Source organism: Rhinoraja longicauda, chromosome 36 (assembly GCF_053455715.1).
Source record: "Rhinoraja longicauda isolate Sanriku21f chromosome 36, sRhiLon1.1, whole genome shotgun sequence".
Classification (NCBI taxonomy): Eukaryota; Metazoa; Chordata; class Chondrichthyes; order Rajiformes; family Arhynchobatidae; genus Rhinoraja; species Rhinoraja longicauda.
In genome coordinates this window covers 13,846,551-13,874,401 of record NC_135988.1, presented here as the reverse complement: position 1 = coordinate 13,874,401, position 27,851 = coordinate 13,846,551, and the positions used below count along the sequence as shown (strand labels likewise).

General features: G+C 38.4%; 1 protein-coding gene across 1 annotated transcript; it reads left to right on the top strand.

Moving 5' to 3' along the window:
- The first annotated feature begins 26 nt into the window (after positions 1–26).
- On the top strand, positions 27–27,851 carry cdca2 (cell division cycle associated 2). Its single transcript, XM_078428797.1, has 14 exons — positions 27–217; positions 5,062–5,143; positions 6,057–6,157; positions 6,747–6,807; positions 7,626–7,683; positions 10,022–10,348; positions 11,001–11,255; positions 13,024–13,136; positions 13,576–13,693; positions 15,374–15,612; positions 19,029–19,119; positions 21,330–22,042; positions 23,117–23,309; positions 25,150–27,851. The coding sequence occupies exons 1-14, from the start codon at positions 186–188 to the stop codon at positions 26,538–26,540; spliced, it is 3,774 nt and encodes a 1,257-aa protein (XP_078284923.1). The 5' UTR covers positions 27–185; the 3' UTR covers positions 26,541–27,851.

The following is a 27,851-nucleotide window of genomic DNA, read 5'->3' as shown; positions in this document are numbered from 1 at the left end:
CGGCACATGAGCGCTACAGGGCCGTCGCCTCGCCTCTGGCTCTCCCGCCCGCTTTCAAAATTACATAATATCAAGAGAGGAAAAAGTAGCACCCCGTTCTGATTCACCGCACATCTGACTGCGTGGGTTTGTTTTTTTGTTTTTTTGTTTACCTCCGAGAGAGCCCGGTGGCGGTGCGCGGACGGATGGATGAGCGGACGGTGGGTGCTCGCAACAGGTGAGTGAGCAACGCAAAAACGGCAAATGGATGAGGACGGGCACTTTTTAAACACAAAGCTGGAGTAACTCAGTGGGTCAGGCAGCATCTCGGGAGAGAAGGAATGGGTGACCTTTCGTCCAGAGTCTCCTTAAGGCGTTTCTACCCCCGAATCGGTCCCCATTCCTTCTCTCCACGGATGCTGCCTGACCCGCTGAGTTACTCCAGCTTTTTTTGTGTCGATATCCTCTCGGTTTAAACCAGCATCTGCAGTTCCTTCCAACCTACACATAACGGCAAATGACTGCCCGGAGCCCCGGGTTGGGGCTCGGATAACACTCGGTCCAAAGGGGACACAACATGTTGGAATTACTCAGTGGGTCAGGCAGCATCTCTGCAGCTAACAACCCAACCGTATGAAGAAGGGTACGAAGAAGCAGTGACCAGAAACGTCACCCATTCCTTCTCTCCAGAGATGCTGCCTGTCCCGCTGGTTTAGAAACATAGAAAATAGGTGCAGGAGTAGGCCATTCGGCCCTTCGAGCCTGTACCGCCATTCAATATGATCATGGCTGATCACCCAGCTCAGTAGCCTGTACCTGCCTTCTCTCCATACCCCCTGATCCCTTTAGCAAAAAGGGCCACATCTAACTCCCTCTTAAATATAGCCAATGAACTGGCTCAACTACCTTCTGTGGCAGAGAATTCCACAGACTCACCACTCTGTGTGAAGAAATGTTTTCTCATCTTGGTCCTAAAAGACTTCCCCCTTATCCTTAAGCTGTGACCCCTGGTTCTGGACTCCCCCAACATCGGGAACAATCTTCCCGCATCTAGCCTCTCCAACCCCTTAAGAATTTTATATGTTTCTATAAGATCCCCCCTCAGTCTTCTAAATTCTAGCGAGTACAAGCCCAGTCTATCCAGTCTTTCCTCATATGAAAGTCCTGCCATCCCAGGGATCAATCTGGTGAACCTTCTCTGTACTCCCTCTAAGGCAAGAACGTCTTTCCTCAGGTTAGGAGACCAAAACTGCACACAATACTCCAGTTGCGGTCTCACCAAGGCCCTGTACAACTGCAGCAGAACCTCCCTGCTCCTAAACTCAAATCCTCTTGCTATGAATGCCAACATACCATTCACTTTCTTCACTGCCTGCTGCACCTGCATTTACTCCAGCATTTTGTGTCTACGGTATGAATATTGATTCCTTTAACTTCAAATTACCCTTGCTTTCCCCCTCTAGTTCTCTGTCTAGTTTCTATATCATCCTGATTAACTTTACTTTCTGTATGCCTCGTTGTCACCTTGTCATCAGCCAAACATGAACCATTCTACATTTCCTTGCATCAGCGTCTGCTTTGATCTGTCCTTTTCACACCTTACCCTTCCATATCTCTGGTTTCCCTTTCCCCTGACTCTCAATCTAAAGAAATGTTCCGACCGGAAACGTCATCCATCTTTCTCCACAAATGCTGCCCGACCTGCTGAGTTACTCCAGCTTTTTGTGTCTGTCCTCAGTTTAAACTCAGTTTAAATCTGCAGTTCCTTCCTACGCACAATGCCAAATGGATGCCTGGAGCCCCGGGCTGAGGCTTGGATAACACTCGGTTCAAAGGGACACAAAGTGCTGGAGTTACTCAGCGGGTCAGGCAGCATCTCTGGAGAATGTGGATAAGTGACCTTTTGGGCTGGGACCCTTCTTCAGGCCAGGCCTGAAACATCACCTATCTACCAACAGACACAAAATGCTGGAGTAACTCAGCAGGATAAGCAGCTCTCTGGAGAGAAGAAATAGGTGACGTTTTGGGTCAAAACCCTTCAGACTGAGAGCCTGGGGAGAGGGAGACACTGGGGAAGGGTAAGATGTGAAAACGAGACACCATAAGAGATGAGGATCAAAGATGTGTGGAACTGTCCTTGCAGACACTGGTTTCACCGAAGATAGACATAAAATACAGGAGTAACTCAGCGGGTCAGGCAGCGTCTCTGCAGATTATAACCCAGCGGTATGAAGAAGGGTCTTGACCTGAAATACCACCCATTCCTTCTCTCCAGAGATGCTGACTTACTCCAGCATTTTGTATGAATATTGATTTCCCTAACTTCAAGTAACCCTTATTCTTCCACTCTTATCTGTCCCTCCCCTACGCTAGTTATCTGCCTAGTTTCACTGTCCTCCAGATTAATTTTGCTGATTGTGTGCCTCGTTGTCACCTTGCCCTCATGACCATCTCTTGGTTGCATCCAAGACACACATCAAGGAAATGTATTGGTGTTCCTCATTCATCATTGCACCTAAATACGGAAATATCCCTTCCCAACATCATCTTGACTGGAAGGATCTCAGGGTTTGAAAACCTGGCTTGCAGTGCCTAAGATCACGATTTTTAAAAAGTGGTTTAAAAAAAGTTAGTATCCGGTTCGTACTTTGCATGACCTGGTTCCTGTCATTCAATAGACAATAGGTGCAGGAGTAGGCCATTCAGCCCTTCGAGCCAGCACCGCCATTCAATGCGATCATGGCTGATCACTCTCAATCAGTACCCCGTTCCTGCCTTCTCCCCATACCCCCTCACTCCGCTATCCTTAAGAGCTCTATCCAGCTCTCTCTTGAAAGCATCCAACGAACTGGCCTTCCTCATCTAAATCTATTTCTAAATTCATTCTCCCTTCATATTTCCCTTTTAAACGTTTCTATACCATTCATTTCAACCATTATCCACTTTGGCGGCAAGAACAGGAAAGCAGAGTATTACCTGAATGGTGACCGATTGGGAGAAGGGGAGATGCAACATGACCTGGGTGTCATGGTGCACCAGTCATTGAAAGCAAGCATGCAGGTGCAGCAGGCAGTGAAGAAAGCGAATGGTATGTTGGCATTCATAGCAAGAGGATTTGAGTTTAGGAGCAGGGAGGTTCTGCTGCAGTTGTACAGGGCCTTGGTGAGACCGCACCTGGAGTATTGTGTGCAGTTTTGGTCTCCTAACCTGAGGAAAGACGTTCCCTGGGATGGCGGGACTTACATATGAGGAAAGACTAGATAGACTGGGCTTGTACTCGCTGGAATTTAGAAGACTGGGGGGGGGGGATCTTATAGAAACATATAAAATTCTTAAGGGGTTGGAGAGGCTAGATGCGGGAAGATTGTTCCCGATGTTGGGGGAGTCCAGAACCAGGGGTCACAGCTTAAGGATAAGGGGGAAGTCTTTTAGGACCGAGATGAGAAAACATTTCTTCACACAGAGAGTAGTGAGTCTGTGGAATTCTCTGCCACAGAAGGTAGTTGAGGCCAGTTCATTGGCTATATTTAAGAGGGAGTTAGATGTGGCCCTTTTTGCTAAAGGGATCAGGGGGTATGGAGAGAAGGCAGGTACAGGCTACTGAGCTGGATGATCAGCCATGATCATATTGAATGGCGGTGCAGGCTCGAAGGGCCGAATGGCCTACTCCTGCACCTATTTTCTATGTTTCTATGTCACATTCTCACGAACGTTTGGGTGAAATAGCTTGCGAATTCTATTTGGATTTCCTGGTGAACATCTTGAAGTGATGGCCCCTGCTTAAGACAGGAACGTTCTCTCAGGAGATCGTCGGTGTAGATGCTATTCCAGAGAAATTGGCCCAGAAATCGATCATTTAGTTTTGTTGAATTTTTGGGGTTGCATGTGCTTTTTCACTGTATTAGGATCCTATTATGTTATCCTTAGAGCAGGAGAGTTATGCGGAATAATTGGATCCTTGACATTTCTACAATGATCATCTAGAGATTACCAGAACAATGATCTTACTCAACATTAACAAACCCAAGGAGCTGATTGTTGACTTCAGTAGGGGAAAGGCAAAGATTCACAAATTTGTTTTTTTAGCATAAATTTAAGCTAAGAGGGGTGAATAAAGGAGATCTGAGGGATATTTTTTTCCCGCACAGAGTGGTGCTGATGTGGGATTCCTTGCTGGAGATAGTGAAAGAGGCAGGTACAATTATGATGTTTAAAAATATTTTGGACAGGTACTTGGATAGGAAAGGAGTAGAGGGATACAGGCCCAATGCTGGAAAATGGTATTGGCATAGATGGGGGGAAAAGGCTTAGTATAATTGAGTTTGGCCAAAAGGCCCATTTCTGAGCTGTGAACTCCGATTAAATTGTTTATGGTTGATCCTTATGCTGTTGGTTCCCTGATTATTATGTTATTTATCAGCACTCAAAATAAATTCTCAGTTAAATTTATTTCGGTAAATCTTCTTTGTATCACACAGTGGACCGTTAATGATTAATTATTTTCGAGTTCTGTGACTATTTGCATGTTAGGCACAAGTTTCTCCTAATTATTTTGCACAAAATGACTGCTTCTCTAGTTTTATGGCCAATTTTGTTTCCCTGCTGACTGACGGAGAAATATTGACCATAAAATTTGCAAAGCTTTAAACTTAGTGTTTAAAAGCATTTTCTTCCTTTATTTTTTCCGCATCAGCAGCTTTTGCCTTTTGAATAGGAATTTTTAATATTCATTTGTGTTCCAATATCGTCCTGGTTTGAAATATTATCAGAAGAATGTTGCCATGTGGAGACTAAATTTGGAAGCACAGAATGTTAATGGCACCTACTGTGTTTATCCCATTGAGGTTTTTTATTGAGTTCCAATGATGTCATATCCAGCAGATAATCATTGTCTACCAACTACTTTTGACTTTTTGTCAGTTTGACTTATTTTCCTCCTCCCATGTGCAGATAGTTTCAGCACTGAACATTGCAGTTAACAATGTAAGCCGGTGATGATATTGATTCTAGATGAAGTTTGGCATATCTGATGTATTGCCTACTATTGTGAATATTATTTCCCACCTGTCTTTTATTTTTAAGGGGGTCAAAATTTGATGAGATCACCAAGGACATTGATTTGGCAGGAGAACATTACCAATTAGAAATGTACGAGAACAATGAAGTAAGTATTGCTGCCACTGTGACTAAATACTTATACTAACGCAGATTTGTAGAGCAAGATCTGGTATTGAATGGAAGAATATTTGTATGATCCTGGTGCTGATTTTTAGATAGATTGATTCTGTTTACATGAATGAATAAAGCAGTAAAATATAATCAATGTGAAAAATGATTGTTAGGTATTATTTTGTGTCTAAAACAGATTTGAAATATTTCTAGTTGCATTTGTTTTCCAGATATTGCAAGATGGAAACATGGGTATTGTTCACATTGACATTAACGTATAAGGATGATGGTAGCTATGTACGGTGTTGTTATGCAAAATAACTGTATGGGTGTTATAGGGAGCAGTTATAACATGGATTTCAAATTTTCAAAAAGTCTTTCAAATTTCTCCCATCATTGAAAGCCTACTGCTCACAACTATTTCAATGCTAACTCAAAATGACTCTATCTGACTTGGTCTTCTTCAAAAGAGCAGTTGAAGTAGGATAGTAATTTTAAAATAATAACATTTCAAACTTTTATAAATATTTGTCTTTGTATTTTACTCACTTGTCGGGTGGATGAAGACTAGAATGAAATGTATTCTATGTATGCTTTAAAGATGGTGTTTGATTTTGATGTGTTGATAAGAAAACCATTTTGTTGTTATTTCGCATACATTCTGTAACAATGGACTAATCTAAAAAGAGAAACTTGCTTGTAATGCAATTTTATGAGATTATTTTAGCAATAATTTTGACTGAACAGTGATTAGAAGAAAAATTGGTGCGATTGTGTTAGTTTCTATTAACTTTGAGATATTGGGTATTCTGGCTAAATAATATGTGAATAATGAATACTTTGTTAAATAGTGATGAAAGTGATATCAGATGTACTTTTTCTTAAATGATATATTTACCTTTCTCCAGGTGATTTCAAAAAATCTAAATAATGCTACACCTTTGAATGGAAATGTAAGTGATGTTAACCTGATGAAAACATTTATTACAGCTTTAAATGAATCTGACAGGTAATTTTACACCATGTATCTTTTCATAATTAACATAGGTTCTTGTGTTTAGTGATGCAAATAAAGGGTAGAGACTTGTATAAATGAAGTCATTACCCATTGAGATGGCGATTCTGATGCAGATTGAGCAACTCTTGAGTTTGTTCTTAACCTCATCAAATAACTGAAGTCGGTTGGTGCCATAAAGTAGGCAATGTGCTTGACTTCTTGGGTGTAGAAACCTAACGGCTTGCGCAGAAACTTTATATATTGTTTGTGGATATCAAATGATGGCAGGATTTGCTTTGAAGTTGAACAAATAGCCAAAAACATTTTTGTTTTATCTTGATCATACAAAAAAGAACTGTACATTATGAAGTTTATTATTCTGTTATTTCTTCATCCAAAGCCATTGTCATGTTGTTTTCAATGATGCTGCTAATTATCAGGGAAATTGCTAGGATAGCTGAGGATTAAGGAGATCCAGCATGTTTGGTCTACCTGAAAAAATGACAGATTTACCAGAAAGATTTGAAGTTTTATTTTAGAATTTAGGTATCTTTGTTTTTTAATTTAAAAAGTACATATTTTTGTGTAATTGGTTGTGCAGGTTTGAGGACCAGGACTTTGAAAACTTGACTTTAGGATCTGCCAAATATGTAGCAGAACAGGTATGTCGTTTTTATTTTTTTTAAATGAATGATTTTGAAGATTCAGTATTAAAAATTGAACCTGTGAGCAGCTGCATTACTGCGATGGTACTGAATAATGCACACCATACGATTTGGGGTTTTCCATGGTTCATCATCCCTGGTATATGCTGAGCCTAATGTTCTCTGTCTGGTCAAAATGATTTTCAGAGTATCAGGCTAGTGAGTGGAAAATAAATTGGCCTTTTTCACGGCCTATTTGTGTATTCTTGAACCCATTGTTCATTGGTGCAAAGATAGGGAATTTGGTGGCTTAAACCTGAACAAGCTTGGGCTTGCCTACTATTTTCCAACCTGTTGATATTCATAAAATATGGTTTTCAGGAACTGGCATTAGAATGCTCAAAGAATGAATATCATATTGAAGGTATTCAATCTGAATGATGCGTGAAGACAGGTAACAGTTTCTTTGCAACAGTTATGCCCAAATTATTACAGGTATGGGCAGATAATTGTACAAATCCTATCCAAGTGCTGTTTGTGTAGAATGTTTTGTTTTGACATATTCAGTCATGTATAAGAGAACAAATACTAACATTTATTAATTGCTTCTGTTAGAATGGGCTGAATGGCCTCCTGCATTGTAATAATGACAAGCATTCAGTTTCTTTACATTGAGTTGTTTCCTGCATCCTTGTACTTTTTACTGTTGCAAACAAGTGAGAACATGAGGTAGTTGTTAAAAACAATAATGGTGATATTTGCTTCCCCAAGCTGTTGATTGTGGCTGTATTTGTTTTGTAGTACATTTTAACGTATTATTATTTTTACATTTGAAGGATTTTAAATTGCAAGTGCCTCACCCTAAGGAAAGAAGAGCAAGGAGGAATGTACCTGGTAAGCTCTTAAGAATTCAAGTAAGAGTAGGCCAGGCAGCAGTTTGATCTAAATTCAATATCGTGGCTTATCATGCATCTGAAGTCCACAATGTTCCCATATCCTCTTCCATCAATGTAGAGAAATATGCTTTCCCCCTTAATTGAATATATACAAGAATTGAGCATCCGGTGCCCCCTTAGGAATAGAATTGCAAAGATTTACAGTCTCTGCATAAATAAATTTCTCATTGGTCCCAAGTGGCCAACTCCTTAGACTGTCCCCGCTTGTTCTTGGGAACTAGAGAGTCAGTGGAATCAGCACTAAGTGATCGTTGAAATGAGCCACTGACTGCCACGATGTGTTGGGAGCCTGGTATGAACTCCTACCTCCCTGATGGTGCACAACACTGCCGGCAACTGGTCGAAGGCTTGGCCCTCTGCTGGTGCTCCTGCCTCAATGAGATGATTTGTGATGTCACCATTCCTACGGCACGGTGTGGTACGAGTCATGGAAGCAATGTGAGGGCTGGTATTTGATGGGTTAGGGCAGTAGCACCTGCTCCATTCTGATTGACTGTCCAAATCCTGCAATCTCTCTCTTCAGCTCCTTTTGGAAGTAATCAGAGATGTTTAGTTCATTACTGTCCCATGTTCTAACACCATGACCTGCAGCCCCTGCTGGCTTTTGCCTCCCGTAGCCACCTCTCCCTCTATTTGTTTTGCTGTCCGCATCTCCCCATGCCAATGAATCTATCTTGGTGACAAGCTCAATGGCCACCAACCACCATTATGTTTGTTACTGTGGAAAATCTCCAGGCTGGGGAGAGATGTGCAGCCAAACTGAGGAAGCAACTGTTGCTTCTACCATACCCAACAGGACATGATGAAAGACACAGTTGGATTTGCACGATTTATCAACATCTGAAGCATTTGCTGCTGGTCTCCAGTAAATACCCTTGTTGGCCAGGGTTTGTCTTCAGCCGTGCATCTCGATACTGAACAACTGTACTGACCAGCACGATCACTCACAGGCAGCCTCTGCATGTTTCCTTAGTGGTTTTCTCCAAGCTAAGCTAAGCTAAGCTGTGGGGTACCAGTGTATCATTTTCTGGGCCATTCTTAGTCACGTGTGTGACCAAAAGGAGGAAAAATTGTGGAATACATCTCTTCTAATTCTGAAAGTATTACAAGTATATTGTTTTGTATATATGTATACATATGTATATGTTGTATATATGTCGAACTTTATCAAGTGAAATTTTTATGTTATGCTGACAGTGTTTGTTTAGTGTGTCAGAGGTCAAATATGACTGGTCACGTGTGTGTCCATGTGAGGTTACACACGTGACCAGTCATATTTAACCTCTGACACTAAACAAACATTGTCAGCATAACATGTAAAAATTTCACTTGATAAAGTTCGACATATATAAGTCATATATACAGTGCAAAACAATATACTGTAATGCTTTCAGAATTATTTTGCACAAAATGACTGCTTCTCTAGTTTTATGGCCAATTTTGTTTCCCTGCTGACTGACGGAGAAATATTGACCATAAAATTTGCAAAGCTTTAAACTTAGTGTTTAAAAGCATTTTCTTCCTTTATTTTTTCCGCATCAGCAGCTTTTGCCTTTTGAATAGGAATTTTTAATATTCATTTGTGTTCCAATATCGTCCTGGTTTGAAATATTATCAGAAGAATGTTGCCATGTGGAGACTAAATTTGGAAGCACAGAATGTTAATGGCACCTACTGTGTTTATCCCATTGAGGTTTTTTATTGAGTTCCAATGATGTCATATCCAGCAGATAATCATTGTCTACCAACTACTTTTGACTTTTTGTCAGTTTGACTTATTTTCCTCCTCCCATGTGCAGATAGTTTCAGCACTGAACATTGCAGTTAACAATGTAAGCCGGTGATGATATTGATTCTAGATGAAGTTTGGCATATCTGATGTATTGCCTACTATTGTGAATATTATTTCCCAAGAAGTCATATATACAGTGCAAAACAATATACTGTAATGCTTTCAGAATTAGAAGAGATGTATTCCACAATTTTTGGTCACACACGTGACTAAGATATGGCCCTTCTGGTTAAGAGTCCAAGGCTGCAGGCTGCCAAATGTTATCTGGCCAAAGGCATGTACTATTTTAGCATGACTTAAGAAAATCCACCTTTTCAATATTATTAATACCATAACAAAAAAAGTGCATTTGTGCAAAGCCTTCATGTTTAAAAGTGCAGTAAATTACTGGCAGTCAACTGGTAAAAGATGTTGGAATAACTATTCAATTAATTTCTTGCAATTGCTGTTAGTAATGAAAAGAAATAACTTTACTTTTTAACAGGCAAAAGGAAATCAAGAGCTGGTACTTTATGTGAAATAAAATTATCATCAGTTGAAAACCTAGATCAAACAACAGAGCAACTTTCTCCTAAACATTCATTAGTTGCAAATAATAGGCACAATCCTGTGCAAACTTTAAATGAAAGGAAAATGTTGAAACTCACCAAAATATCAGACTCTCAGCTTGGAGTACAATTATCTGCCTATCAAGAAGAAACCTTTGAAACAGCCAATGTGCCAGTTATAACACCTATAGAATTGGACTTGCCTTCTGAAGACCGAACACCTTCTGATTTTCCTTGTAAATCTGCTACTTGGGAAACTGAAGGTAATGTATTGATCTTATTGCATTTTCAATAAGAACAGAGTTTTGTATGTACTCTTACCATTTGAACACCAAGAACATAGCTGATAGATTAAATGCCCTCCTTAAAGGAACAGCCGGGTAGGGTGGGGGGAGGAGGGCTGTAAAATAGTGGTGGTGAAAATTCTGAAAATAAATAGGTATCAACGAATTGGATGAAACCCGATTACCTACACACCTTTCCTAACATCTGGAGCTTGCTGAATTTTGGGATGCTCTTACATAGGCATCAGTCGTCTCAAACTTTACCTAAGTATCCACAGTTAAAATGCTATGCAGTGCATTTGAATAAGTTATTTTGTTACAGAGCTCCTGCTGACTCTAACCTGTCTTTACCAAACATGTATGTTTTGTAGAAGTTACACTAATGTATAACAGCATGATCTTTTTCCCACCCCTTCCTCCCTATCTGAGTGGTATAGTGGCCAATTTTCATTATACTCATCTGCAGTTTAATAAAGGCTATGACCAAACTTTGAACACAATTCACAACTTCTGTTATGTAAACTTTGTAATTTATTGGAGTTGTTTTTACTTAGTAAAGATGTTTTTAAATTTGTTCACACCATCTGTAGTGGTTTATAAAGAATAGCTATCTTTTCTTTTTCTTCTGTAGAATCCACGGTTCAAACAATTGGTAGAGATGGTGAGACCTGGACTTCCTTTCCAGCAACACTTGGTGGCTGTGATACTATCAGCGAGATTAATTCTGAAAATACTGCATACAGACATCATAACTACTTAGTGAATGTGGACAAGGAGCAATCTAAATCCTGTGCTACAAAAATACCTAACCCTTCACTGGATATTTCAAAAAATGCTGCAAACCAATGGGAAATGACAGCAGAAACGTTTAACCTGAATTCAGCAGGTAGTAAAATATAATATAATATATTCCTTTATTCGTCCCACACCGGGGAAATTTACAGTGTTACAGCAGAGATCATTCAGTATAAATAAAAGATACATAAATTGTCATCAGTTTTCTGTGTGTTCTTAGCTGTTATTGTTGACTCATCAGCTGGGATCAGTGCTGGTTGTGCAGTCTCACAGCAGCGGGAAGGAAATACTGATATGAAGTAAGAAAAAAAGATCTTGTCCTTGGATTGTGTTATTTTGGGATGGGAGTAAGGTCATTTGCACTGCAAGGTTTCCTTGTTCTGAATGTCACCTGGGCTGGGATATTCAATCATTATTGATAATAAATACTTAAGTTTTGTTTCCATGTATGACATTGAACATCATACACTGCAATATCACAAGGCTTGTAATCCTGCAATTACTATTTGATAATAGTGTAAATTAAGTTGAGAAGTTCTTTAGTGGTATTTGTTTAACTGTTTTTAATGTCAGCATGAGCATTTTGTTTCACCAATTGATCACCCATCCAATAAATTTATGAATGCTTTCGAACATTTCTAAGAGGTATTGTGTATTGGAGTATTGTGTACAGTTTTGGTCTCCTAATCTGAGGAAAGACATTCTAGCCTTAGAGGGAGTACAGAGAAGGTTCACCAGATTGATCCCTGGGATGGCAGGACTTTCATATGAAGAAAGGCTGGATAGACAAGGCTTATACTCGCTGGAATTTAGAAGACTGAGGGGGGATCTTATTGAAACATATAAAATTCTTAAGGGGTTGGAGAGGCTAGATGTGGGAAGATTGTTCCCGATGTTGGGGAAGTCCAGAACCAGGGGTCACAGCTTAAGGATAAGGGGGAAGTCTTTTAGGACCGAGATGAGAAAACAATTCTTCACACAGAGAGTGGTGAGTCTGTGGAATTCTCTGCCACAGAAGGTAATTGAGGCCAGTTCATTGGCTATAGTTAAGAGGGAGTTAGATGTGGCCCTTGTGGCTAAAGGGATCAGGGGGTATGGAGAGAAGGCAGGTACAGGTACTGAGCTGGATGATCAGCCATGATCATATTGAATGGCGGTGCAGGCTCGAAGGGCCGAATGGCCTACTCCTGCACCTATTTTCTATGTTTCTATATCCTTTAAAGGAATTATTTGGTAAAAATGAATTGTAGTACTGACAATCAACTAAAGTTGCCATTTTCACACAATAATAATGTTATTGACATGTATATTATTAAGTTGTCACTCAAATAATTAAAGAGAAAATAAACTACAAATATTGATCTTGCTCATCCAGTAAGATAGCAGGTAGATTTTCTTTTACAAAGGAAGCGCTCCACTGCAGTGTCTTTTAGAAAGAAGTAAGCCAGACTAGACTGTTGGCTTTATGGTCCTCCCAGATTTCCATTATTAAATTTAAGGATTATAAACTCAAAGACGTTTATAAACAGGGAATATTAATGACTCTGCGTGATTATTTGATCTTCACCTGTCAAAGGTAACACTACAGGAACCACTAATTATACAATTTACTGAATAATTAAAATTTTAAACAAAACTTTTTTTAACCACCTGCCATGTTTCGTTTAGGTGTGTCTTGTGACCATATTACTGATTATCACTGATTGGAAGGATACTTACTCCTTCAATGTCTTTTCTGGACTCAAATTTGAAAGTCTGTGTTTGGGCCTTTTGTCTTTGAAATAATACATCAAGTTAAGACTGCTGCCTCATTTTGCTATCCAAGATCTACTTGATATTTCCCCAAACTTGTGTTGCAGGAAAACTCGCTGCAGAGAGAAAAAGATACTCACGGAGAGTGTCTTCTGTTGGAGCCAGAGGATCCCCAGAGACCAATAGTCTTATTTGCTATATTGCCAATCAGAAGATGCAGGTACATTTGAATAATCACCGTAATTCAATTACTCCATTTCCTTGTGCAGTTTATGTTGTCTGTTAAATAATGTGGAAAAAGAACAGCAAAAAACTCGTCAGTATTATAATATACTAGACAAAGTGGACCCGTTGGGCCCAAACCTCTCCTGCATTGGTGCAGCACCCTGTCCTCCCCCACCCCTCTCCTCAACTCTCTCTTCTCCCCCTTCCCCCTCCCCTCCTTTTAAACTTTAAAATGTGAATAACTTAAAAAAATATAACTCCGATTTCAATAAAGCTACTTGCATTATCACTAAAGTGACAATGGTGAGTAAGGTGGGCCTAAAATTGTCGCGCTATCGTGTACCGTTTTGGCTGAAGTTCAGTCACAAACGAGTTTTAGTATACAGATAATGTGTATAATAACAGTATTGCTCAATGCTCTGACTTTTTATTAGGAATCTCAGAGTTTTTCAAGCCTGAAAAGTAAGATGGCAGCATTCATGGTGGCGTTTCAGGATGACAATATTAATTCTGTTCCAGAGCTGCCACATCTCTCTGGTGTATGGCAAACAGGTAGGTAGAGGATGCATGATATGGTGCTTAGGTACACCTATTTGTTAATGGATGTTGTTAGTATACAAATGAAAGTATTTGTATTCCAAGATTGTTGTTCCAAGATGCTATCACATCCTTCCTAAAGCCTTGTGGCCAAAACTGCATACAGTAAGTATCTCAGCTGAGGTCTGATCAAGGTTTTATAAAGATAGAGAATTACCTCTCTACTTCTATATTTGATGCTCCAATAGTAAAAGACCAGTATCCCATATACCATCCTAACGATATCTACCTGTGTTGCCATCATAAAGGATCTACAAAGCCCAAAGTCCCTGTTTTCCACAATACCTTCTAGGATCGGAATATTCATAGCATGTGTCCTATTCATTAGCACTCCCCAAATGCATCCGGCTCACATTTGTCCAGATTAAACACCATGCTATTATACAGCCCAAGACATCACCAAATACTGCATAATGTTTGGGACAAAGACCCAAACTTATTTATATGCCTCTGTACTCCACAATTTGAGATTTGTAATAGAAAAAAATCACACGTGGTTAAAGTGCACATTGTCAGATTTTAATAAAGGCCATTTTTACACATTTGGGTTTCACCATGTAGAAATTACAGTTGTGTTTATCCATGGTCCCCCCATTTCAGGGCACCATAATTTTTGGGACACATGGCTTCACAGGTGTTAATAATTGCTCAGGTGTGTTTAATTGCCTCCTTCATGTGGAGGATAAACAGTCTTTCCTCTAGTCTTTCCATCACCTTTGGAAACTTTTATTGCTGTTTATCGACATGAGGATCGACATGAGGACCAAAGTTGAAGGGGACTAGCCCCCAAAACAAGCATATGCTAAAGATAGCTGCAACATAGGCCTAGCAGAGCATCACCAGAGAAGACACCCAGCAACTGTTAATGTCCATGAATCGCAGACTTCAAGCAGTCATTGCATGCAAAGGATATGCAACAAAATACTAAACATGACCACTTTCATTTACATGACATTGCTGTGTCCCAAACATTATGGTGCCCTGAAATGGGGGGACTATGTATAAACACTGCTGTAATTTCTACATGGTGAAACCAAAATGTATAAAAATGGCCTTTATTAAAATCTGACAATGTGCACTTTAACCACATGTGGGGTTTTTTCTTCTCTATTACAAATCTCAAATTGCAGTGTACAGAGGCAAATAAATAAGTGATGGGTCTTTGTCCCAAACATTATTGAGGGCAGTGTAGATGTCACTCTCCAGCCTGACTACCTTCAACACTATTAATAGCTCCACAGATGTACTGATTGTGCCTCCGATATCCATCGGTCATTTGCATCCGAACACCAATAGTCACAATATCAATCTTTGTAGGACGCCACTAATCATAGACATCTATTTGCAAACACATTTTTAAAAAAAAATCTATTTCCAAGCCTGTTTTGGATTCAATTTGTTAACTTACTCTGGATTGCATGGGTCGTAATCTTTTGAACCAGTCTCTGAAGGGCCCATCCCTTCAGCCATGCAATCTTCTGACCTATCCTTGTGTTTGTTCCTGTAGTCATATTGTCAGTCGGTTGCCTTCCATTGGACACTGGCACTGACATTCGTTTTTAAAACAAAATCTTTGGTTAGGAATTGGTTGATTTGCTAAGGCAAGAAAATATTATTGTAATTCTTGTATTTTAGGTTCTACTGCAAAGGAGCAAGACTGCACTCTGTCTACAAGCTGCAGTAGACCAACACAAAAGAAAAAAGTGACTTTTGGTGAAGAGCTGACGCCTGAGCTGTTTGATAAGAGGTTACCATCCAATACACCTCTACGCAGAGGGGAAATGCCAGTACATCAGCAGATCACTTTCAGTGATAGTCCTCCCTCTGCTCTAAAACGAGGGTCAAAAACCAAAACTGGTCTGGAAGAGAGAAAGGTAATAAACATGCCTGCTTTTTCTTTTCTTTCCGGTAAGTCGTATTATATTGGGAGTTCAAATTGATCAAGTAAGTAGGATCCTAGAATTTTTTTTAAATGAAGCTGAAAGTTATTTGGAATCACACTGTTGGCTAGATCATCAAATGTTTGTTTTGTAACCCCAGGACCTGCAGCAGCTCTATGGTGCTAAGATGGCCACTTTAATGTTCAACTTTAATACTGTAAGTGAGCGGTTACAGTAAAATTCTACCGTAAAAAACTATTGATGGATCTGCTGGAATTTATATTACATATTAGCATGTAATTGCACATTTTAAGGGCAAAAAAACAAAATATTAATAAAATGAATCCTACATATATATTCCTCAACATTGAATGAAGCACATTGCTCATGTGTTGTGAGCTCTGACCTGCTGCTAGGTTGCATAACAGTGATGCACATCTGTACCCTGCCCCTTTTCCTTGTTAGGTAGGGAGGCAGAGGCAGGGTGGTGTGGAAGAAGAACTGGTACTAATGATGTACCACAGACATGAAAATGTGCACTTCCAACCACTCGCCAATCTGTCTTGTTACTGAGTTGTTGCTCATGTTTACCTACTTATGACAATTAGTTTGTTTGATTTGCTTACTGGCCCATGGAAATAGTTTTGTTCACAAAATGGATCTGGTCAGAAGCAGCAAAATGCTTTGTTTGAAAGATATTGAGGGTTCATTTTCACATCAGCAAAATCTGAGTAGAAAGCATGAGACTAAAAGTTTTTCGGCTACGTTTTTGAGATTTCATTGCAGAGGTGATTAGACCAACATTGAGCACGTGAGAAAATAGAAAATAGAAAAGGCTTTTTCTTGGACCCCCCCTCTGGCATCCATTTTGCCTTTTCAATAATCGTATAACTGGTATCTGTGTTTAAAAACAGGAAATAACTTCACTTGAGTGCTTTCTAAGAAACCCCTAGGATCAAGTGCATATGATGATGAGTCGCCGTTGTGAAGACAAGCCCATGTCTCTTTAGTCTTGGCCTACATATCACGAGTCTGTGAATATAACTGGAAACCAGTTGCTTGTAGTCTTGGTTACAACATGCTCCTTCCCTTTAATGCAAGAGAACATCATTAGATCTCATGTCTGCTGGGAGAGCACATAAGACACTTTGACGAATGCTGCCCATTATTTTCTAAACCTAAAAAAGAATAGCCAAAAAAATGTAATGAAGAATGCATCCTGAATTTCAACCATCGTCTTGAAGGACAAAATTCCCTTGCAGCAGTGTATCCAGCATTTTTTGGTTTTCAATTTCTCACATTTGCAGTTTCTGATTTTTTTTTTACATTACAATGTTTGGAATCAGTATGACAAGAACATCTCCCTGCATATCTGACATATTTTGTTTGTATTAGCACCTATCATTCTACAACTGTCTAGTTGCTGCTTAACAGCAATTTTGATGAAAAGCTGTCAAGTATCACAAAATTATATTGTGGTTGTTATTCAAACCATATTAATTATTTCATATTATTCATGCAATATTGTAATGGATTTATTTTTATTTGAACATTTCAGAGCAGCTAACTTGGGTATTAATGCAGTGGGCAAGAGCATATTTTTCAAATAAATCATTTTTCTGCTGGATCTTTTCTCCATCTAATTTTACAGTTCTAATGAATGTTTTTAAGTGATGTAATCAATTAAAACTTTTCCACCTGTTTATAAAGTTATTCTTATTCTTGTTAGTCATTCTACATTCCAGAGAAGTACAATCATTATTCTTGCTGTCCCCAAAGCTACTTATGTATAACCATTATCATTATTCACATCCATGACAGAACTCTCTATATCAGTGTAACTGGGTCAATCTTTGCATGTCTTTTTGAAACAAACATCACATGTTCCAATTGATTCATTGCATAATGTGGTAAACTGTAGACAAAATCATGTCTAACATTTTAGAACCTTCAAACTAAAAATTCAGAATCTCAAACAATAGAAATATTTTACCATCATCATAAATGAATGGCTCGCATCATCTGCCTGCAAATAAAATAGCAATACGGCAATGTTCTGTGGAAAATTTTAATTATCCAAATTCCCACTTTGCAAGTTTTTTTCCCCAGCTGTATTTGTCTCTGGTCAATGGATTAAGTATTAAAGTCTATTATATTTTTTTGTTTTTAATTTATTCGGATTGATTCTTTAAGATCTCAATTATAAACAAATTGAGGATGCTGGATATCTGAATAAAAGCAGGAAAATGATGGAAACCATCAGCAGGTCGGATAGCAGCTGCAGTAAAAAAAAGTTAACATTTCAAGTAAAATATTGAGGAACAGCACCTCATATTTCGCTTGGGTAGTTTACATCCCAGTGGTATGAACATTGACTTCTCTAACTTCAGATCGTCCCTGCTTTCCCTCTCTATCCCCTCCCCCTTCCCAGTTCTCCCACTTGTCTTCCTGTCTCCTACTACATCCTATCTTTGTTGCGCCCCCTCCCCCGACAACAGTCTGAAGAAGGGCCTCGACCTGAAACGTCACCCATTCCTTCTCTCCAGAGATGCTGCCTGACCGGCTGAGTTACTCCAGCATTTTGTGTCTAAGTTGAACAACTCCATCAGAGTCAAGATAATCTTTTGTTAAAGAGGATGGGGAGAGGTAGTTAGGACAAAAAGAATATGATAGGATGAGGTTGGAATCACAGATGTGATTTTCACTGTTTATGGAATTAGATGGTTGACTAATGTGGGCAGTTAAAGGGAGAGCAATCAAACAGGGATATGTAAAAACTGCAAAATATAGGTCAGAGCTATGGGTGAGATGTAAAGTCAAAAGGAGAATGCTAGAAATAATCAGTAGATCAGGCAGTGTCTGAAAGAGAAAAACGTAATATTATTTCTACATACCGTTAGACCTAAACTAGGCTCGTTCTAATACAAGAGGAAAAAAGTGAGTTACCTGTCCGTGTTGAATTTGATATTATTTGGAGGGTAGACAAGGACATGTTCCTCCTTGTACTGAAGCTCATTGGAATAATGCAGAAGGTCACATTCTATGTCACCTTCTATGACTCTATGTCACATTCAGATCTGAGTGGAATGGAGGAATAAAGTAACAGATAAGTGAAACATCAGAGTTGTCCCTGTAGACTTAACAGAAGTGTATTGTAAAAAAATATATAAGATCTTGGTTTAGTAATCTATTTGCAATATTTCTTGCTTATCAATGCAGCGGATTCAGGTTTCCCACTTTGAATTATTTCAAAATGATTGTACTTTTGTGTGTGCCAAAGACTTTTGCACTTTTAAGGAACTATACATTCTAGTTTACATATTACATGTCCCATAGTTGCAAAATGACAAAATGTTTTTCAACATACTGAATCAGAGAAAAGGCAAGTCAATGTGATCTTTCCACAACAGAGCATCTCCGATGATGTCACTTGCAATGGAAGCAGCCCTGTGAAGGACCAGAGTGACAGTTCGTCAAGTAAACTGCAAACAAAATTGGAAGGTGTGTAAAATCTGCTTAAATCAAGCATAGTAGAAAATCACGTTGATTAATAACAGATGTCAATGGGAAAGGGGTTTAGGGGCCAGAGTGTTTCAGACGCGTAATAGCAGTTGTTCACTGCAGGATTTTCAAGAAAAAGTGTTTTTAAGAGGTATAAGTTTACATTTGTAATTTTAAATGGAAGTATGGAATGTACAAGAAATGTATGGAATACATTATCACGATGTGAAATTGTTTAATAGTGTCATTGCACATGTGACAATGGAAGTATTTCTTTGTCGAGTTCCATGATGTGGAGATGTGGTTGCGGGAGGGACAAGTTGGGCAGCTCAAATTTCCGGGCTTTCGATGTTTTAGGAGCAATCGAGAAGGAAGCAAAAGAGGTATAGGATTTGCGTTACTAATCAGGAAGACTCGCGGAAGCACTCGGAGGACATTCTCGAATGTGGACCACTGAGATGGTTTATGTGGAGCTTAGAAATAAGAAAGGAGTGAAGCACTCTAACGGGATTATATTATAGCACCCCCGCTCCCCCTAGCAAGAGGGAGAGAGAGGAGCAGATATGCAGCCAAATTTCCAAAAGATGCTTAAGCAACCTAAGTAATTAATAATGAACATGGGACATTACAGCCACAAGAACAGGTTCTTCAGCCCCCAATGTCTGTGCCAAACATGCTGATTCTTCTGTATATAATTTACTCCCATTTGGAAAAGCATGGGTTAATTAGGGGCAATCTGCATGGCTTTGTACACGCCAGGTCGTGTCTCACTGATTTAATCATGTTTTGTTGTGGAGGTGAAGGTGATCGATGGCAGTGGATGTTCTCTAAATGGATTTTACTAAAGCTTTTGAATAAGTCCCCCATGGTAAGCTGATCCAGAAGATTAAGATTCATGGGATTAGTCATGACTTGTTCATATAGATTCGGAACTGGCTTATTCCTAGAAGTCAGAGGATTGTGATGGAAGGACAATATTCAGTCTGGAGGTCTGACCAGTGGAGTTCCACATGAATCTGTGAGAGGGGCAAAGTTTAAAGGAGATGTGAGAGGCAAGTTGTTGACACAGGATGGTGAGTGTCTGTTGCGAGTAGTGGTTGAAGCAGCTATATTAGCGGCATTTTAAATACTTTTGGATAGGTTTACAGATATGCAGGGATATGGGTTATATGCAGGAAGATAAGTGATGGTCTTGGCATCATGTTTGGCACAGACATTGGGGGCTGATGAGCCTGTTCTTGTGGCTGTACTGTTCCATGTTTGTTATTAAGATTATGACCAGTTCAGCCCATGTAATATAAATAGTGTTTTGTAATTCGTTACTTTTGTTATATCCAATTAGTGTTATGTCTCAGTCTGTAGGAAAAATAATTGAACACTGATAATTTTAAATATTGTGAGGACAGGTAAATTGTAGTGATGGTGTAAAACTTAGAGTTGGTTTTAAATAATGATACTGTGCATCTTCCTGGAGTCAGAGGAGTGTATGAGAATAGATGTCCTGGTCAACTGCAGTGTTCAACCTGGCTGGCTGAGTGGGGTGATGTTTTCATGGTGGGGGAGGAAGAAAAGAAATTCAGGGATATTAAGTATGTGGATTTGGGGTGTATTGTTAGAGACAATTGCAAAGAGAATTCCATCCTCATTCTCAGAAACCTAGGCTAGATAGTGAATTGAAATGTTGGTTTCTAGCACTCAGCATTAAGAAACATTTTTATTATGTTGGGAACTGAAATTTTGTTACAATATGATTCAGCAGTAATTATTTTAACATCTAAATATTGGTATGAGCTTCTCCAGTGACCACTTGATGTGTGCATGATTGAACCTGATTTTTGCAGGTTTGTAGTAAGTTGATCTCAGTCAGTGCAGTAATTGAATTGTTACACTTAGTTTCAGAGTCCTTGATTAGCAGGAGGAGAAATTTGGGTTTGTTCTTTATTATGGTGACCTTAACTATAGTGACTCATGAGAGAATATCGTATGGCTGGTCTGTGATGTGTCCTGACTTAGAAAATACTGGCACCTCTTAGCTATGTTCATAAGTTAACAATTTTGCTCGAATCCTTCCGGAAATGCTTCTAATTGCCATGGAACTTTGTTTCAAGAATTTCCAAAGAGCATTTAGTGCATGCCAAAAACATTGAAGGACAGGGAACGTATTGGACATAAATATGTCAATTAAAATTTTTCCTTAATTTTTGGAATAGATGACCTGGAAATTTGTGCTGCTGGAACACAGAATGTTGAAGAAGACAGATGTTGCCCAATTGCTATTAACTTTGAAATTGAATCTCCGTTGTCAGAATGTAAATATGGACCAGATAATCTGCAACGTCGTAATAAAAATGATGAATATCCTTGTGAGGTTTTGGAAGTAAAAATTGAAGAACTGACTGAAACTCTTCCACTTCCAATCAGTTCCTCTGGGCATCCAAGGAAGAGGAAAAATGCTAGGAAACAGAGGACCAAAAAGAAACCAAATTCTAAGAAGCTGTTAAAAATACAACCAGACGTTGACAAAAATATTCCTGCAATTAATATGTTGGACTCTTCTGAAATAGAAGCAGAATCAGTAGTTGAATCTGATATGAAACCCCTCCCCTCAACTGAAATATCAAAAACAGGTGATGGATTCCTTGATCAAAATAAAACTGATTACTCCAGCAATGGTGGGGTGCAAACTAATTTTATCGGAGACTCTTGCCTCAATATTAAGAATCTGCCTGAACAGAGAGATGAAACAGAAGACAAAAATGTATGCAACAAAGCTCTTGATGCAGATGTAATTTTGAACCCAACCACAAAAACAAAGGAAAAGGTGAAAACTAGAAACGGGGAGCATGAGTCCAAGAAAGAACAACCCCGCAGGTCTGGTAGGATCAAGGACAATGTAAATAATATTTCAAAGAACTCCTCTACAGTAAGCACTTGCATTTGAAATATTTTTAATTTATCAGTTACATTGTCTTTAAATAAGTTTTCATTGATAGTAAATGATTTGGTTCAGGGGAAGGAATACATTAAAACTGGGATTTTGTTTATATGCTATAAACCAGTGTACTCTGTATTTGTTGTAAATTCTGTAAGGATATTTCTTAATCTTTAACATTTCTCCCACTGATTTGAAGGCCTTTTTTTAGTATGAATGGGTATTCCAGGCTGGTTAACTGAAACTTCTCATCATATTGTGACCATAACTTCAACTACTGGAAGTCCTTCCAGAGCATGGAGCCTAGACAGTTAATGGTATGGCCACCATTGGAGGGTGGAAAAATGGGGGAGGGGAAGGCTAAAACTGGAGGAGCAGGGAATTCTCGGAGGTTTGCAAAGCTGGCAACTTTTAAAGAGATGGAATGGTAAGAGGCTTTTGAGCTAAGCACAAAGGTGAACACTTAAAGTTGAAACAAAATAACATACCACTAACATATGGTGCATTGTATATTCTCAGAATATCTAAAAGTGCATAATAACATCCAATACATTTGACCTGTAGCCATGTATTCTTAAATGAATCGTAGTTGGTAGTTTTCATAGGAAATCCTGCAAAAAAACTGCTATCTATTCAGGGCTGGATGTTGGGCTGGGTGCTACAAGAGCTGCCACCTCTGGATGGAGCTAGAGAATTTCTGTTATACCTAGGCCAAGGGTAAGGGCCTGAGTTAAACATTTGATGCTCCAGACATTTCTCTAATAATCCTATGATCTTTCAGTGCTATTACTTATTGTCAGCCTGGAAGAGATATGGTTGTGCTGTCAAGTGGTCCATAAATTCTTGATCCTTTGGACCATGGACTGTTACTCGCAAAGAGCCATGCCTAACGTTGAACATTATAATCTTGCATCGTTGTCAAATCTATTGTAAATTAATCTAGTGACACTAATAACGACCTAGGTCCTAGTACTACATGGATCAGCTATGCATCACTGCATGTCTCTATATTTAACAGTAAATGAAGGAGAATAGAAATGATAATGTCAAAAAAATGTTTTGCAGGCAACTAAAGGAAAGCGTAGACATAAGTTCAAGAAGGACCTTTATGGAAAACGTGAATATGCTTCAAAGAAGCCATTACTGAGCCCAATTGCAGAGGTTTTGGATATCTGGTCTGAATCAGCAGATTTCTCTGATAGTGAAGTAAGGTTGGAATGTGAACCTCCAAAGAGAACCAGTCTGATTCATCTTAAGGGTAAGTACCATTTTATATTTATAAATGAACACATGTTATGAAGGTTTCTCACTTCAGTTTCAGGAAAGGAATCAACCTAATCTATAAAGCAAGTGAATTGATCAAAGGAGAAGGTATAATGGTCAGAGCCACTTTATGGTGAAGTATTTTTTATTTTATGTTGGAATATTATTCTCATACAAAATACCTATAAATCCTCTCTGGTGTGGTGACCCTTTTTTCAATTGGATTTATGTTTTGAGTATTGCTTAATTGACATTATTTTTAATTGTGAACAGTGTTTTTCAGAAAGGTTAGTTAATGGGAAGAAAATAAAAACTTTTGAGCTAAATTATATGTGGCCTTTATACTTGGTGAGAGATTTATACATGCAACACCAGAACGGTATCGAAACTGCATTATATTTGTGTAATCGTATTGTTTTTAATGGATGCATTTTAAGTCTTGAATACACTGGGTTGAAAGTCTTTGCTTCAAGCTATTTGCCTACTTTTGTATGGCTAGAGAAAAAAATCAGGTGATTTGTTATTGTCATCATGCTGTTCTAAGCCAGAAAAATTCCTTCATAATTTGGCTACTTGGAATATTGAATGTTGTTAAATTACATTTGCATGAGCTAAAATGCATTTGTTAATTGCAAGCGCTCCTATGGCTTTTGTGTTTGCTATTTTGGGCAACTTGGAGTTGAGTGTTTATTCTGGAAGTAGCAAATTAGAGTTGTACATTAATTTTATGTTTTCAGCAAACAGTTTTGAATTGTTCAGGAGACTGATTACACAAAATACTTGTTATTAATATTGCAAGAAAACACTTTGCCAAATGAATGTTATGGGATGTCCCTAAGTACGGGGGGATGGTGTTTGGTTCGTATAGATTTAAAAACTAAACAAGTTAATGCTTATTACATTTACTGATTTCAGTTGAGGTGCAAAAATCGGGTTTATTGATTTAGGGAAGGTATAGCCTAGATATAGGTAATGGTCATGCTTTATTAACTTTGCATTGTTTAGTTAATATGACACACAACATCAAAAAATGTCAATATATAAGAATTGATTTCTGGTATTTGTTTTTGGCCTGATCTCATTAGGTGTTATAAACTGCCTTTCAACATTAAATACATTGTTTGAATGTAAATTGTTGAGATGTATGTATGCATACATGCATGTATGTATGAATGTAAATTGTTGAGATGTATGTATGCATACATGCATGTATGTATGCATGTGCGTATATACATAGATTATGATCGCCATGTCTATATAGACAAGATCACCTTGATTGTTAACCCAATTTATTACTGACTGTGAATGGCTTAGTTAACATTGATTTAAAGTTAAATCTTACCAACTCAAAGATATACTGAAAAGAAGCAGTAAATAGGGAGCATGCGTGCGTGTACACACATATTAGGTTAGTTAAGAAGATGGTCTTGTCCCCTTGCTCTCTTTTCCTTCCATGAGCAACATGTTTTTTTCACAGCTCACTTTAAATGAAAATGAACGTATAAATTTTGTGTTATCGTTGTCATTTCTAATTTAACTTTTTGCAAAAATATCAATTTATCTATTTTGGCATTCATCTAGTCTTTGACAATAAAGTGCATTTGGTTTTTGTTTAAAAAATAGTTTTGCATTCATCTCCATATCGTACTGGTCTCCCAGTCACTTCAACTGACTCATTTTCCTTTTTTTCCTTCATTACATAACCTACCTTTCTGCTTCATTTGGTCTGACACCAAAAGCCTGAAAATGTGTTAAATTATTGAACTTTATATTTTACTGCCACCATATAGCAATTCTGAAAACATTTCCCAACTGTTATGTTTTCTACCAAACAGGTATTGATAGAGGAAGAAGGCATTCAATGTCCAAGTCTGAGTTGTTAGCTGATGGATGGACTCCTGGTTGCACCCTGAGCAAGTCGGTTGGGCAAAAACCACGAGGACGTGGTAGACCACGAAAGAGCGCGGTGCACTGCTTTGAGAAGGAACAGAAAATTCAATCGGATGTAGAAGGTGAAACTCAGAAAGGGAATACTGGAGATCATCGGCTTGTGCCCAGGAGATTAAACCAATTTGATTACAATCTTAAATGTGATAATAGTCAATTACCCCCTCTAAGTGAAAATAAGAAAGACATGGCATTTGAAGTAAAATGGACTGATAATGTCGCCAAAGATGTCACAAGGGGAAAATCTTTTATAAAGATTAAAAGCAAACCTTTTTCTAAACTGCCTGTTCTGATAAAAAGCAGTCAACAAGGAATAACAGATACGCAAAGTCCATCTGAAGGGCAGTGTGAAATGGAGACTGGACATGAAGAATATTTTGAGAGAATTAATACCAATGATTACGGTGGTGCAGGTTCTCTTTTGGAATCGGAATCAGATGTTCTTGAAGATATCAATGAAAGACGAGACAAAACTGAGCCAAATGAAATGGAAAAATTGATTCCTATCGGTGCCTCTGTATCTGAAAAGTCTCAAGAAACGATAAGTGAATCAGTGACGGGTGATATTACTGTTTTTGACGAAAACATAATTTCCCCACCAGAAGCTCGGGAAGATTTTCGAAGTGGATCCAGCCACAGACAAAGCAAGTTATTCAGTGCAATAGACTTGCCATATGTGACTCAATCAGAACAGGTCCTGAAGAATAATGGATGTTGTGTGGTCGATGCAGGAGATGAAAATGAAGAGAAAGGCAAGAACCTCGCAGGAAGAAAGGAGAGACTTTCATGGAAGGGGATTGCTGACCCAACTGTTCCCTGTCAAATCGATGATGGGGTGGATACAGCCAATTGTGAATCTCTGCTTTTCAATTTTGGTGATCATTGTTTTCTGGAGCAGATAAACACAAATATGTTGGAGACAGTTGATCAACTGGAAACCTGCATTAAATATTCAGATGGTTTTCTTCGAAATACAAAATCTAAAAAGAAGGTGAGACGTAGTTCCAGGTTGTCTGGTTGCATGAACAGTGAAGGACTAAGATGGATAGAGGTAACCAGTCCTCAACATTTGGAGAAAAGAAACAAGAATATTACAATGCGCAGAAGATCACTTGGGTTCATTGAATTGGAGTGCAACATGTCAAATGCAGAAGATATTGAGCAGAAAATTGCATCCCAGGCAAGAATGAGAAAACTCCGTCGAAGGTCACTATCATGTAACAGAGAGAGGGCTTTTGAATTGGAAGAACCTCGCCAGAAAAGTATGATATTGGACTAGAATTATTTTCAAGAGCAACACAGATGCCTAAAACTGAAAAATAGTTATTTTACTCGGCCATTATGTTAAATGTGTGAAATGTGATTTTTATTGTGCTCGCATTCACTTGATAAACACCCAGCAGTGTAGTTATAAATCTGTGTCTGAAGCCAGTGTGCCTTTTAATACAAAATACCGACGGCCTTGTGTGCAAAATATTTGAATCAATTTAAGGGGGTGAATTTTAAACAATGCAGATTACCTTAATCTACTCTTCCACATCTGAATGCAGTTTCATTTGACCACATCTGTTGTGAAAATCAATAACCAACTGGAATGTGACAATTTCAAGGATGCTTTAATAACTTAAGTATGTTTGTGCTGAGAAATTAAATAATATGGAAGGGAAAAAAAATAATTCCACATGAGCAGTGCCACAGAGACATTGTAATAAATGGAAGTTGCGTTCTTTAAGTATGTCAGAATCATGTTTTTTTTGTCCATTCATTTCTGGTTGAGGCAGTTGTATATTTTTCCATCTTACCTGAAGCTACTGACTCGTGACCTCTGGTGGGCACCCAACATTATCTTACTAACTATTCCAAATGTGCGTGACCAACTTGTGTGATAGCAGGTTAATTAGAGAAGGAAAATGCTATCCAAATTTGTTCCTCATTCAACCTTGAAGTGAAATTAAAAATTTTGGACAATGGTTAGGAACATGAGTCTTGGTTGACTTTTTTTCTCCTTATTGCCCCTTGCTGTAACTGTCAGCTTTAATTGCTATATTTCCAGATCATTTAAGGCCAACTAATGACAAATAATAAGAATTGAATCAGATATGTTACAATCTATATAGCTGAGTGTTATACAAAGCCTTGACTTTGGTCACAAGGCTATTGGGGAGCTGTTACTTTGAATTAACCATCTAATGTTATTGTTCAATTTATTTTTGAGTCAAATCAATTCTTTGGCTCTCTTTAAGGAATTGAAAAATATGAGAGAATTATGTGTAACAAGACTATCTTGACAACAATTTAAAGAAGACGACTCAAAATAGGACAACTGGAAGTGATACCTAGCTTGGTTATTAAGACAAGCTTTTTACATATTCTTTGGTGAAAGATGTAACAAGTGCTGAATTTCAATGCTGCAGATCCATAACTATATAATTGAATTCTAAAGATATTGACATTATACAACAGTTTTGTGAAGTATTTTCAGTTGCAGAATGTGATAAAATTTGTGCTTGTTTTTGTGCGAACCACATTTGCCTGCTCTTATCATTTAAAGAAAAATCAGTTTTTGGGATCATTCAAATAAATAATCATA